At 36.9% G+C, this 15,425-nt stretch overlaps 1 protein-coding gene across 4 annotated transcripts in view; it reads right to left on the bottom strand.

Moving 5' to 3' along the window:
• LOC124410699 overlaps positions 1-15,425 on the bottom strand; it is a 161,426-nt gene that overhangs the window by 38,927 nt on the left and 107,074 nt on the right. For all 4 annotated transcript variants that reach the window (XM_046889280.1, XM_046889279.1, XM_046889282.1 and 1 more), the window contains 3 exons: positions 13,387-13,484; positions 10,795-11,005; positions 10,529-10,619 (listed from right to left, as the gene is read on the bottom strand). In XM_046889280.1, coding sequence (XP_046745236.1) covers positions 10,529-10,619; positions 10,795-11,005; positions 13,387-13,484 — 400 coding nt within the window. The remainder of the gene's footprint in view (positions 1-10,528; positions 10,620-10,794; positions 11,006-13,386; positions 13,485-15,425) is intronic.

Raw genomic sequence — 15,425 nt, 5'->3', positions numbered from 1 at the left:
TACGAAAAAATCGCAATAGACCTTTTTTCCAGTTCGTTCAATTTCCAAAATTTCTGTGCTATTTAAACTGGAAATAGAAAATCGCAAATATTAACCTCTTAATATTAATATTAAGGGCTTAAACTGTTCCAGAATTTTGTTTTCGCCATTTTGAACGATTTAATTGAAATACGTGGGTTGTCTAATGAAACAGGGTGTAACATCACACCTGGTATATTATAATATACCGCACAAGTGATGCGAGAACGCTTTGCCCGAAGACCTGGCTTCTCTTTTGCTGTAATATTTATGGGTTCACTTTTACGTACTTCTTGCAAAACTCGCTCTCTCATTTTCATTTCGCACAACGCAACGCGTCTAATATTTCGGCTATAAATTAAAACCCTTGTGTATAGGTATAGGCGTGTATCCTCCGCCCTCGTAACGCCCAACGCTTAGCTCGATAACAGGCCCCAAGACTTTTACTTTTTACTTTTCTGTTTTCCTTTTTTCGCTTTGGATAATTTTTATTCAACATCCGGCCAATATTAACCGCCAAACTGGCCACAAGCTAACAAATTCCACTAATAAACCTCGGCTAATGAAACCTCGGGCCTTTATAATTACCAGAAATAAAGTTCTTTCATCCAGTTTGAAAATCGGATTTTATAATACGCGAGTTAATTCCTCCCGCGAAAAATCGTCAAGATTATCCACCTCGACCAAAAAAAAAAAAAAGCTGATCTAACAGTCTGTAAGTAATAACTGATTCAGGGTGAATCCGTGACATTATAAACCACGCATATAACGTCCAGCATGACGGCTGGTCAGTTTCTGGTTGGCAGTAAAATGCTCGATATTTTACTTACGCTATATATGCCAGGGTAATTTCGACCTCAACAAGACCTGCGAGCCACCGTATATAAATATATGTATAATACGAGCTGTATTTACAAACCGAAGCTATACATTAACGGTTAACGAATACCACGCACCTCGAATTTATTACTTCACACGCTGCAGAATCGAGTAAAAATTGACTAAACAGTTGCAGTCTCTGCAAATTTCGACATTACTATCAATTGTATGAAATATCATTAAAACACGTAGACAACATCGAAAGCCTTTAGATATCCTGAAATTCGTTAAAATATATATAAAATCGTTTATATCCAACCTCCTAACCGAAGACGTCCCCTTAAAAAATATTCCCCATCTGTGATAGCAAGTGCACAACGAGCAAATGGCCGCCGGCTGTTAATTAGGTAATCAGTACGAAGCTGCGCACGTATTGTACGATCTACGGACAGCTGATTGGTGGAAATTAGTCTCGAGTACAATGCGTCTAATGACTCGAGGTATGTACACGTCTGCAACAGGGGTTCAACGAAACTTCGTTGATTATTCACCGAATCGCGTCCGAGTTGGAATTTAATAATTTCGTGTAATTTCCTCAGTTTTTTTCTCCCCCCCTGCCCCCCCCCCCCCCGTTTCGAGTAGGAAGGAAAGAAAGAAGCACTCGAATTGCATAAAGTGTTTAATTTATTCCCCGATAAAATTCGATCGCTCCTTCAATTTATTTCTCATTTTTTTTTTATTCCCTGTATTAAGGGGTGAATTTTCTCCCCCTTTTCCGCGACAATTTCAGACCGACGTCTACGACCCTGACACGGTGGATGGCTCGTCTTCACGCCGTGTCTTGTTTCGGCACTTCAGCTTCGCTGGGAATTTGCGGGAATGGCAAAACGCCTTCTGACTCCGAAGCGTTAATCTCGCGTTTCGCCTGGCAATTTGTCACCACCACCATGCAGTTTACACGCGTTGGAATATACCATAAGCCGGAGCGGAGCATCGGCTCGACGAGGGAACCGATGGACTCTTGAACGCCAATTTTTTTCCTCCCTTTTTGCTCGACTCATATTCTCGCCTCGAAGATAGAATTCTTTTTTACCGACTTCCTGCCCTAATTTTGCGGAATTGTTTCAGTCGTCATTGTTATTATTTTTTTTTTTTTCTACAGCAATCTCGTCCCTCTTCGTTATTAGATATGTATTTATGAACTGAAACGCTATTGCGAAATTTTTCCTAAGTTTCTTTTTCACCTGCAGCAATCGTTGTGATTATTATTATTATTATTGTTATTGTTATTATTATGCAAATGCTTGGTTTTGGCAGATGAAAAAATTCATTTGGGCGGAAACGAGTTTTCGGTTTAAACAGGAATCACTTTTTACGAAAAGCCACACGTTTCGGTTTGAGGAAAAGCTCGAGCGTAATGTGAATAAATTTTTAGCGCGTGTGCTGTAACAAATATATATAGCAAGTTTTGAGAATTTAACGAAATTCGTGCGAGCTCGAGCACGAAATTAACAGTCTATTCAACTTTGAGACGTTTATGAAAACGGACGTTTTCGTAATAAAACGCTAATCAAATTTATGTATTTATGAAGACGTACATTAAGCGAAGAATCGCAAAAGTGACTACGATAATCCAGACACGTATTAGATTCTAAATTCTATTCAAAATTGACTCAGATTGCATTCGTTCAAGCCAAATAAATAATTATGTATGTGTTGGAAATACGTAATATTAAAAAATCGGTGTTTACAGTGTTTGGACAATAAATTTGCATATGATTGCACATTTTTTTCGATTTTTTAGTCACTACCGAAACGACGAGTTTAAGGGGTGACGAGAAAAAAAAAGGGTTTTTTCAGGAATATTTTTAATGAGTTTCAACTGTAAATATTGATTCACGCTTTGTTAGGCTGAATAAATCCACTTTTGAATTATATAAAACAAAAATTTCTATCGATTTTAATCACTTTTTACACACAAAAATCGTAGTTGAAAATCAGTCTGAAAATTTTCATCTTAGCTATATTTTATTTGCAAAAAAACAGCAAAAATACGCGGTCTTTTTCAAATTTTTCGAAAAATGCACGCCATTTTGTTAATTTTACAAATATCAAAAAACGTATGATTCATTCCAAGGCCATTAATATTCAGAATCTAAAACCGTTCGACTTTTTCGTTTCAGGTTAACCATCTCCGAGAAATCATCCAGACTGATTTTCAACTACGATTTTCGTGTATGAAAAGTGATTAAAATCAATAACAAAATTTTATTTTATGTAATTCGAGAGTGTATTTATTAAGCCTAGAAAACGCTATATCAATATTTACAGTTAAAACTTATTAAAAATATTCCTGAAAAAACCATTTTTTTTTGCTCGTCAGTTCGGTAGATCCCTTAATCCAAAAATAACCGCCAGCGCAAACGCGTTTTTTCAGATTTGCCGAAACGTCCAGTTCACACATATCGACTATCAGGGTTCAGATAAATTCTCACCCGTCAAAAGCACGTGAGAACACATACTGGGTGACCGATGGTATTTGTACGCCCAACACGCGCCCATATTATCCTGTGTAACACAGGATTGAAAATTAGCAGGAAAGATCCTTGTTATTCCCGACATAAACTCGATCACCAAATTCTACCCAAATCAAAAGGATTCGTACGTTAATCAAATTGAGTAGAATTTCGTACTTTAATTAATTATTGTCTAATAAACGTTGCCAAATCTTCGTTCGTCACACACGTATAATAATAAATAAAATTCAAATAAATTAACGCACCATATATATATATATATTCGACGAAGGATGGCATTAGAAATCGGCAGGCGAATTTCTAGACACGTTGTGCGGTGTACAAGTTCGGTGGTTATGCAGAGCTGAATTTACAGGGGTTGGTTTTGCATCGCAGGTATGAGATAACGCATGAATATTCAACCCCGAAGGCCTGCTAGAGATGTCGACTAACCAAATCCTGGAGCGGATGACACGGCGAAGGTTCGCCTTGTCGTTTTGTCGATGACGTAGAGTTCCACCCGGTCGATGATGCATTCAGTAGGGGTGAAAGGTCAGAAAAACCGGAAATCAGAATGATCGGAATCTCGAACATAAAAATATCGGAAATCCAAGACAAAGAAAGAAAAAAGTTGTGAAACCTTGTTAAGCCGGAAGTACCAGAAATAGAATACAAAAGTACCGAAATTTAAGGTCATATTTTTAACCCCCCCTCACCTTAAAAAAAAATTGAGGACGAGCCTCATTTGCAAAACTGATTAGAGATATTCGAGATCGGTGGTCGGTTGAAATTGATCAAGATTTCGGCTTATAGAGGTGAAATGAACTTCATCGATCGAGAGACAAATGTATAATTGTTTCAGAAGACAGATGACAATGAAAGAGGACGGGAGAGACTTACGGTTATTTTTATTGTTTGGCAAAACCTGTCGACACAGTCGTTCAACGACTCGTTACTCAACACGACTGTCTCAATATTAGACACATATAGTGTGTATATATATATAAATGGGACGTTCCCGGCCAAAACAAACGGTTTGAAGAATTTTGATTTTCTCAATTTTTTGATATTTTTTAGTACCCTTCAAAAGAGCCTTTCTGGTAAATGTCGAGATTTTTTTGATTACTTGTTAAAAAAAATATCAAATTTTCAAAAAAAAAAAAAAAAAAAAACTCGCTCTTTTTTTTGTTTTTTGTTCATAACTTTCTTGATAATGGTCCGAATTGAATTTTTTTTTCTTTTTGAGACTCTTTTTTCTGAGATGGCCTTTACGGAAAAAAAATATAACAAAAATATTCGTAAGTGAGTGTGTCCTTCGATTTTTTTTTAAATTTGATATTTTTTTAACCAGTAATCAAAAAAATCTCAAAATTTACCAGATGGACTCTTTTGAGGGGACTAGAAAATATCAAAAAATTGAGGAAATCAAAAATGAAAATTTTTAAAATCATCCGATTTGGCGTGGAATGACCCATATACATGTATAGGTGTATAATGGTAGTCGGACAATATTCCGATACTTTTCGAGTCACCGTAGCATTTTCATTCCAAACGATCTCACGATTCATTGTAAGTATCTCATTTATATCTGCAGTTCTTTTTGTGGTGTCTTAATTTTTCTTCCTTTCTTTACTCTTTTTCTTCAGTTTGTCTAATCACGCTGTATCAACGTTCTCAGAGATCGTTTACAAGATAAAATCGTTTTCTTTCACGCACGTATTACCTAATGCATAACAGAGAGAGATTTTTTTTTCTCCTCCGCAGTTTAATCGCAAAAATCTGTAATATAATGATTCTACACAACGATTTTAATTTATCTTATAAACGATGGAAATCTTACTTTTATCCGCGATTCGTTATCGGGATTCTTTACCTCTTGAGGTAAACGTAAAATTCGGAGCCAGGTTTTGCGCCGAATCGTTTTTGCCGGGCGTGAAAAATAATACGCGTACAGTCGAATCTGGAACGAAATGTCAGTACCAAAAATAAGATTCGCTGTAATATGGGAGGCTTTGAGTAAATTTTCGAAGAAATTTTAAAGAAAAGTTGTCCCACTTCATCGCGGAACATGTGTTATATGAATACACTTCAAATTTACGCACGCATCTATTTTTTTCATACATACAGTGAACCGATTTATATTGTGCAAATTCATCTCCTCGTCCCTTACAGTTTGCGAATAAACAACCGTGACGGAATCGTCTAAATTTACTTACATCATAGATTCACGTGTTCTCACTTCGCGCCTACGTAATGTTGAATTACGGATTGTTCGAGACAATTTCAAACAGAAGAATAAAACAGGATTAGAAAAAGTATAAGGTCAAAGAGATGAGGATGAAAGATATAATGCAAAGCAAATATTAAACATCGCGGGAATTTTGTTTGGACAGTTTATATTTGAGTCCGGATCCATATCGAAACCTTTCGCAAATACTGTACGCGTATTTACGTAAAATATGTATGTGTGCAAAGTTGAATTTGCAAAATTCGGGATTCCCACGAGGCACTGAAATCTTGAAGGATACGTGCATTCGTCTATAAATATGTTTATCTATGCAAATGGAACACCGTTATTCATCTCGATCACAAAACGATCTTACAAAGGATAAAGGGGTTCAAGTATTTTTCTTTCCTCTTTCGATTCGACGTACGAAACGATGTAATTCGAGCAAATATCCGTGGTAAAATAATTTATAGCAATTTTTATGAGAAAATATGCGATTTTGAGGACATATTTAACGATCATCTACGTTTGATCGATTGTTAAAACCGTCAAAAGGGGTGGGAGTGAAAATATAGAAAAGTCAAAAAATATAAGCACCGCGATATTGAATTACTTAAAAAGCGAAAACTTACAGAATTTAAAAATGGAGAAGCAAAAAAAAAGGTTAGGATGTAGAATATCAAAATATAGAATCTTCGGAATTTCTCTCGTTAATAGAAAATCCTTAACAGATTTTAAATTTTGCCCTTTTACCTTTTGACCTTTCTGTACTTCGACTTTCCATATTATTAATTTTCTTTATTCAAACTTTCTAAATTTTAATAACTTTACAAATCGAGTTTTCACATCTTTGAAAATTCGATATTGTGGTGTTTCCATCAATCCGTAATTCTAATTTTTCCCTCCCTCCACTCGTCAAGAGAATCGTTTATTCACGGGAAATGTTTGTGAAAGAGTAAGAAGAAAAAGAATAAAAAAAAAAAAAATTGCTTTCTCGGTATGCTAAAAATGCACGATGAGCCAGGCTAGATTCATACGAAACGGCTCGCCATTTAAAAGCGTAGAATAATACTATGTACATATAGTTGCGTAACTAAAGCTTCGTATCCTTTTCATCGTTAAAACAGAGTTTCGAAAAAAAGTTGCTTCGCATCCCAGCGCTGAGTGTGTTTCAGTGAAAAACTGTAAAAAACCGCAAAAAGCATATCGCGCTTTTGCTCCACGCAGTGCAAAAGTTATTGTCGTTGGATTTTTTCTTTCATATTGGATTCACAAGATGCAGGTATGCGGCAAAAATCATCCACATTTTTCATTGCGATTCCATCCTACTCTCTCTCTCTCTCTGTCTCACTGTCCGTCTCCCTTTCACATTTTTACGAGCCACCGACACGACACGTCGATAAATTTCGTAACCCATAGCTTAGAGAGCTGCGCAATTGATCTCGACTAGATCGCCGAACAAAACTTACGATTAAACGATAGACAATCTCTAATGACTCCTAGGAAATGAGGGTACGGTCATTATGGTAATGATCCAGCGAGCGGAGGCTGCATGAAACGCCACAATCTCTCCCTCTCTCTCTCTCTCTCTCTCGCAATCTCTCTCTTTCTCTCTCAGACCTCTCTCAATTTCGTCTAGAACACGTACGTCGAGTGATCAAACGGAAATTTGACCGAGATGCAAATCTCAACGGGGAGGGGGTGGAGGAGGAGGGGGGGGGGGGGGGGGAGGATAAAGCGGTGGCCTAAAATTTTTCCACCACCAAAGTTGAAGGAGAGGTTTGAATAATACACTGTGCACACATTGTAAACAGAAACGGAAACTGTGTAGAGAGAAGAAGTATAAAGAGAGATCAAAGTAAACAAGTAAAAAGAAAATGAAAAAGAAAGCCGAGGGAGTTTCGTAATGTTTTGAGAAATCTTGACAAGCTGAGACGAGACGAGAGTCACTCGGCTTTAAAACTCGGCAGCTTTTCGAGGACTCGCTCCGTACAGAAGCTCCGATATGTACCGAGGCGTAAACGAAGAGATAGAATAACAGTTGCTTGCTTCTTTTTTTACACGGTGTAAAGAGAAAGGACAAGAAATAAAAGAAGATGAAGATGAAGATGAAGATGAAGAAGACTCTAAGCGAAACGGAGTTTAGCGAGCAGCACGATCGTGGAATTCGTTTCAGTGAAAATATTTATGCATTCCAGTTGTACAGTTCTACTAGAGCCTTCAGTTTCCTTTCACACCAATTTCGTACTTCCGCTTCTTAGTTTTTCTTTGGTACCTACTACTTTACTGTGCAAGCTTTGAACATCGTTGTCTCTCCACCTTCTTAATCTTCTTCTTTATTACGTAATGACACAAACAATATATTATGATGGATAAAAAATTTCCCACCAATTCATTATGAAAGATATGTACGATATACATAATATATGTATTATACATACATACATATATATATATATATATATATATACGTGCAGAGTACGAATATTTTCTCAGATGTCTAACCGGAGAAAGAATTTCGTTATGACGTTGGCGAATGAAGCTGTTTCTTTCTTTTTTACCCCCCTATCGACTTCGTTTCTTCTGTTCTTTTCTTTCTTTCTTTTTTTCTTTCTTTTTATCAGTATCAACGTGGGAAGAACCCGTCAATATATTTTTACGTGAGCAAACAAATTCTGCTGCAGGGTAATACAGGTAGCTTATAGATAATCGTCGCGTCTGCGTCTACTTCACCAAAAGGCGATTGAGCAATTCCGATAAAAACGAATCACATGATTTCTGATAGATTGAGACTGAAAATTTCGTGTATATTGTATAATAATAATAACAGTCTTTGTAAAGGATTTAACGATGCATATTTTTGCCTGGAGAAACTTTATATACGCGAACATTATAATAAACCAAAGTTTCTAAGATGCGATCGATGTTTATTATTATTATTATTATTATTATTACAGCTATCGCTGAAACTGATCAAAACAACAATGCGAAAAAGTGATCATTGCAGACTTTAACCGGTGCTTTTCAATCGCTGAAATAGCTTTAAGGCGACTGTAAAATTTATCTTACAATATTTACAACGCCAAACGTAGATTATAGTTGATCAAATGTTTACTGAACACATGTATGAAATCTTTGCAAATTGGTGAGTCAACAAAAAAAAAAAAAAAATACGTTAGTTGTACTTATGGTAAGCAGTGATAAGTTCTGTCATGTGATTTCAGTTAATTGATATATAAGTTATACGAAAAGTTGGAAGTTTAAAATTTCTCGCGTGTAATCAGGGGCTTATTTTGAATTTAATTCAATCGGATTAACTTTAATCGTACATTTTTCTTGAACATTCACTTTTCTTTAAATGTTCCGATGAAACGAGGACGATTCTTTCACCTCAGACAATTGCAGAAAGAAGATTTTGACGGGATTTCGCTTTAGGATGGAAGCCAGTATTTCGTATTACAAATGTAAAAAAGGCAAGAAAGAAGTAGCAGAATATTTATCTTATTCACCGTTCCTTGAGGATTGAGCGGAGATGATGGTAATCCATATGGTACGTTCCGGGCAAGGAGAAGCGGTCGACATTATAACAAGTTTCATCCGCAACTTTTGTTCGCTATATGTATATTAGGGTGGCGCAAAAAAACCGACTATTTTTTTTTTTTTTTTAGTCTCGTGCGACAAAATGTTAGTTTTTGATGTTTTAAGAGCCCACTTCAAAGGACAGTTCAAAGAAAAAATTTTTAAGTGGTCGCTCCGCATTTTTTAAAACGTCAGAAATCGTCAAAAATCGATTTTTTTTCGCGTTACGGTATAATTTTATAGAAAAAAAAGAAGTTTCCGAAAGTTTCAGTTCAAAATTTGAATTTTGTAAGGTCGCTCATAATTTTTTTTCAATTTTTTGGTGCATTTGTTTAGATTTTTTCGAGCGGCCTTTTAATATTCATATTAAAATTTCATAAATTTTTTTTCTACAATTTAGTAAGAAAGAATCGATAACAATACACCACGACATGAATTAAAAATCAAACAAAATACTGCAAATACAATTTTTTTAATTTAATTTTTTGACGATTTTTGACATTTTAAAAAATTTGGAGCGACCTCTTAAAATTTTTTTTCGAGCTGTCCTATGGAGTGGGCTCTTAAAACATCAAAAACTAACATTTTTTCACACGCTACTGAAAAAAAAAAAAATAGTCGGTTGTTTTGCGCTACCCTAATGTATATAATATATACGTACATTGCGTGTGTACGAATCATAAAACAAGGGCTAATACAACCCGGAAAGTCCGGATCTCGGTTGGTTGATATAAATCTTCCAAGAAATGGGGGAAAAAAGTTAGGCAGAAGGATATCTCCTGTCTTTATCCACCAGGCTCTCAAAACTCACTCTGACATCGTATATACAAACACGTTAGTGAACCTGAAACCACCCCCTGCGATTCGCTTGCATTGTAACGTAAAGATTTTTCGATAAGGAAACTTGTATAAAATGTGTCGGGAAAAATGTTTGGGACTTTCTTGCCGGTCGCTTATTATTCTCAAATGAAAACTTATCGCGTGTATATCGGTTATATAAAGTGGAAAGCACGTAGACTTTTATCATAGAATCATAATATTTTCAAGGTAAATTCGGAATACGTCAATGGCTTCTTCCCCTCACTGTTATTCCCCAGTTTGTAAAGTATTTTCATCCCTAATGGATGTACCTGAGATTTATAACGAAATTCGTTGGAACGAGGTTGAATTCAAGACGTGAATTTCAATGGGATTGAATTTTCACCATGTCTTATATTAGCCTCGTAGAATTCTTGGGCAGACTAGATTTCCGATACTTGAAAAATTTTTCCAATATTCGTGAAAACCGTATTTTTTTCTAAAGTTAATCCCTCCTGAATTTAATCATTCGATCATAGTTTCGTCAATAAATAAAAAGCATGCGACTCACTCGAGGTGTAGCCAAACTCGTCTTCCGGTTCTGGATCGGCCTCGATTTCCTCCTTCGTTCTTTTCACGTTTCCAGCGCTCTTCCTGGATATCTGAAAACCAAAAGATTCAACGTAATAAGGTCATCGTCCCTTGGTGTTCGCGATAAATAAACAAATAAACAAATAAAAACTATTAATTATTTCCCCCCTCTCCCTTTCCGTATAATATTAAATCCCTTCCCCAAAGTTGAACTTGTAAGAAAGTTCCCAAGTTGGCATCACTCACCTCGATCCCCGCCTTCGTGTAGACGTTCCCCTCTAAGTCTCGAGTGTCCTCTTCGTCCGAACTTTCATCCGAGGAATACTTCGGCCTGGATCCTTCGCTTTTGGGCTGCTGCGCAGGCTGGTCTTCACCCTCTTCGCTGACCTCTCGAAGGATACCGGCACCCTTCGGTGGCGAGGGTGCCTTCTTCCTGAGGGACTGTTTCATGGAGGATCTGGCAACACATCGAGCAAATTGGTTTTATTAACGTGTGATCCGGAGTGCAGCGTCTTACAGTTTCCCATAATATCTTGTCTAATACAATCACGTAACGATCAGTATCGAGAGAAAATTATCGAAGATTCTCGAGTTGCTCGAAAGATCCTATATGAATCGATACAAGACGGGCAGCTTAATTTTCATTACGCTAAATACGTCCGGCTCTTTGGAGAATCAGGCTAATTTTCATTTCATCCCCTAAATCGTCCCGTCTGTTTCAACGATCGTTTCATTCCACGCGGTCAGTTTATGCTATTTATAGTAAAGCACGCGATTTTCAGTGGCTGCAAAACGAACCTGATTCCAAGAATTAGTTTCACCCAAAAACTCAATATTTAACTGAAAGTGTAGTATACCTACTATAAATTGACTATTTCATTTCAACATTACATTAAATACATTTTAAATAAACGTCATCACTGCATGAATCGGTATACACAGGGTGAGTCAATTGAAACGCTGAGAACGGGAGGAGCTTAGTTGATGAATCAGGCTGCATCCCTCAGCCAATCTGGAGTGAGTAGATTGAAACTTCGAGAGTGGAAGGAACTCGGTTGCGTTGATGTCAAAGTAAGGTTCGAAGTCCACGTACAGGTATTCAGTGGCAATGAGAAATAAAGTCACGACATGACAACGAGTGAGGGATGACAACGAGACAAGACGAAGCCAATTGGTGACATTTCGTGACGTCGTCTTTCCTTTGTTGTCACATCTTCATTATTGTTTCTCATTGACAGTGGTTACCTACATGCAGACTTCGAACCTTTCTTTTACCAACGCAATCGAGCTCCTCCAACTCTCGAAGTTCCAATCGACTCACTCCAGATTGGCTGAGGGATGCGGGCTGATTCATCAACTAAGCTCCTCCCATTCTCGCCGTTTCAATTGACTCACCCTGTATATTGATAAGATTTTGCAACCCTGGGCAACAGTCCGGTATTGCCGATGGAAAAACAACAATTTGCAATCGTCGGTAATCGAGTTTAATTACCCTCGCGTTTGATCAATCGACGACATGACTTATGCACTCGCCACGTCAGCTGGTGTTGTACGTACATATCTTGCAATGTAATTAAATAGGTATTTAAGAACGGAAGGCGTTTACTCGTGTCACAATTTGGCAAGTAGCCAAGAAGAACAGGCCGATGGTGTTGCTTGTAACGTTATAAATTACAGATACCGTTATATGCAAGCTGTACAGAGAAACAAGTGTCTTTTCTACTTGTCTCCATTTTTTTCTTATTCCCAAATTCCGTTTCAAAGATTTCTTCATTTCACAGGCCTTGAACGGATTTGACAAAATTTCAACCAAAAACTCATTACAGCCGGAAAAATTTGGCAATATTAAAAAACCAAAAAAAAAAAAAATCATAAATACTCGCATCAAAATTACATGACATTTGGATCAGATTTTATAAAATTGTTACAAAAATAAAGTAAAATTGGCAAAAATTTGACCCTTTTCTTTCGACGAAAAGTTGAAAAAATAAAAATCACAGATAATCCACGACTCGTGCCAAAAGCAAATGTTAAAGAAAAATCCGTTTGCAAGAATAAAAATCAACATACGTTTAGAATGATCGATTATAGTTGTATGGCGTATTAGTTCAGGCATATTTCTTACCGAGACAGCGAATTTACATACATTAACGACACGCTGCCTGGCAATTCGGATGAAAATTATGTTCAGCAGTCGGTAAAATTATGGTCACTTATAGCGCGACGATCTGTATTGTGAAAATAAAAGATCGTAAAACAGAAGAGAAGGACATTATATGTAGTTGTCCATGGGAAAGGGGGAGGGGCGGGGGGGGGGGGGGGGGGGGGGGGGGGTAAAGTGGGCACCTTAAATTTTTTTAAATAACACGGGATAAAATTAACCATCTAAACTTTTTATTAAATATGAATTATTCGGAAATCATTAACTCGAGTAATTGCACAGCTCGTAACGCGAAAGGTTTCAAGTTGCGCTTTACTCTCAACTAGTCAAAGCCAAATAGTTTTCTGAATTTGAATTTATGATTTCTTTTTCTCTCGAGAAAGCTAGATAATAATTTAATATAATTGTTGTTATGAAAAGTAAACATTTTATTCTGATTTCAGGTATTATTTTCTTAAGGGGCCCACTTCGCCTCACCCTCTCACACATAGATTCGGAAATTTCCAAATTTTCATATCAATATTGTATAATTTTCGTATTGATCATTTGCGTATATCAAAATTGAAAAATAGTATTTAATTTTAATTTTCTCCACTCGCAGAAATAAAAATTTCCACCCAAAATTCTCACCGACACAATTTCTAGTCTTAAAAGGGCAAAGTTTTCACCAGAATTACCTTCTACTTGGTCCAGCTGCGTCCTGGTCATTCTTGGTGGACTGACGCCGGAAGTCAGATCTGCTGGTTCCCTGTCTCGCCTCATCTTCGATCCCTTCCTGTACAAAAAATGGAATAAATACAGAGTGTAAAAATGGATTGAAAATGATTATTGCGTTCGTCATCTTGTCATCCACGTAATTGTAATCGAGTCATATCGCTTATAAGTATACTTATTATCGCTTTTCGATGTTTGAACGCTTTATTTTTCCACTTGCAGACGGCGCGGACGACGTAAAGATACATCTTCGATCCTAATTTGACCATTTGCGTTGAAATCGTCACCGGATATTCGAAGAGCCAGCCGATTTCCCGATCAGCGTGAACTCGGCTTCTGGAAATTCATTTTTTTTTCTCTCTCCCGCTGTTATCGTTCCTCTTCTTAATTCAATATCGACACTCTTGCAGCTGACAAGACGTCGAAGAATGTTTATCGCCGATGGCATACCGTCTTTGGATTCTATCTACGCCCACTTATTAACAGGCTGTAGCTGAAATTAACGAGGTAGTCCACCACTGTACACTCACTCACACACACACACACACACACACACACACACAGACACACACGTCTAGTTAAATTGTAAACAATGACGACATTGCCGTTTGGACGTCGCGATGTTATCATAATCGTCGAAAAATTCATTTCATGGTTGTCGTCTGTCGTCGATAACTTAACTTCAACTCCGTATATATAATAAAATTTTGACCTATATATTCACTTTTCACGACGGACCACATAAAAGTCGAGCAAATTTTTAATTTTTTCGTTTTATATTTCTTTCTCTTCAACCTGATAAATATGATAATACACGCGACGATCAGTCGTGTCCAAAAGACAAGAGCTAACTGAAGACGAGCGTCGCCTTTAGTTGGCAATGGCCTCGGAACATAAGGTGTGTAGGCACGTATACAACTGCGGGGACTTAGATGTGGGCACGAAGAACTTGCCTGCTTCTTCAAGCAACGCTTCTTATTTACAACGCGGTCTACTCAATTGCAAATAACAAATTCCGCGAGCTTCTGCGCCACTGCTGCTTAACACTTGCTTCACTGCAGCAGCGGATAATACAAAGGAACATACAAACGCCGCACGTAGCTTGCAGCTGCACGCAACCGGCATTTCAAGTGTAATTAAGCGATTTTCAATGCGACCGAGCGGCTGTGTCTGTGTGTTTATGTGTTTATGTATATTCGTGTGTATATTTTATAGGTTTACATGCGTTTGCACTGAAAATTTAACGTCTCTCGCTACGTAGCAAAATATTGTTACAAAGGGTGAAATCACCCTTTATGATCTAGTAGTTGTCATAGACAAGAGGCATAAAAGAGCTTTCATATTATATCGCATAATGGAATAAAATTGCTACACCAATTAGTATTACTATAAAATCAAAGTCTTGTTTCAGACTTTAAACTGATAGCAACACGAATTTTCCAATTGAATCATTTCTCTGTCTTTTAATTTTGCAGGCTGTTAATTCGAGGGGTGATTTCACCCTTTTTAATAACATATTTTGCGTTTCTATATCCGTCTGTAACCACGAGCAGCGAAGCCGATATTTTTTTTTTCTTTGGTCTTTTTCTTTTCCAACAAAAATTGGGGAAAATGAAATCACGAGGAATGCAATGCTTCGAAATATGATAAGAGAAAAGAGGGGAAAAAAAAAAAAAAAATTAACGTCAATATGTACGTTATACGTATGATAGTCGGTTAGACTTGTTCGTTTTCATTTTTTCTTTTGCTTATTCATTTCCTCTATACAAGTTCCACGAAATTTCGTATATATTATACTATTTTCAAGCTCAAGCTACGCGATATCTAGGTCACCGTGGCAAAATAATTTGCATGTTGTTTTCCTGCTGTACGGTGTGAATTGAGAGAGAAAAAAAAATAAGAAAGACTTTGACTCGATTAACTATACATATATTCAAGTGTAAATAGATACTTGACGTTTTTTTTTCTATTTTCTAAGACATAGTCGACGAAATAAAAATTT

This window comes from Diprion similis, chromosome 9, assembly GCF_021155765.1.
Source record: "Diprion similis isolate iyDipSimi1 chromosome 9, iyDipSimi1.1, whole genome shotgun sequence".
Lineage (NCBI taxonomy): Eukaryota > Metazoa > Arthropoda > Insecta > Hymenoptera > Diprionidae > Diprion > Diprion similis.
This window is presented reverse-complemented; position numbering and strand designations above follow the sequence as displayed.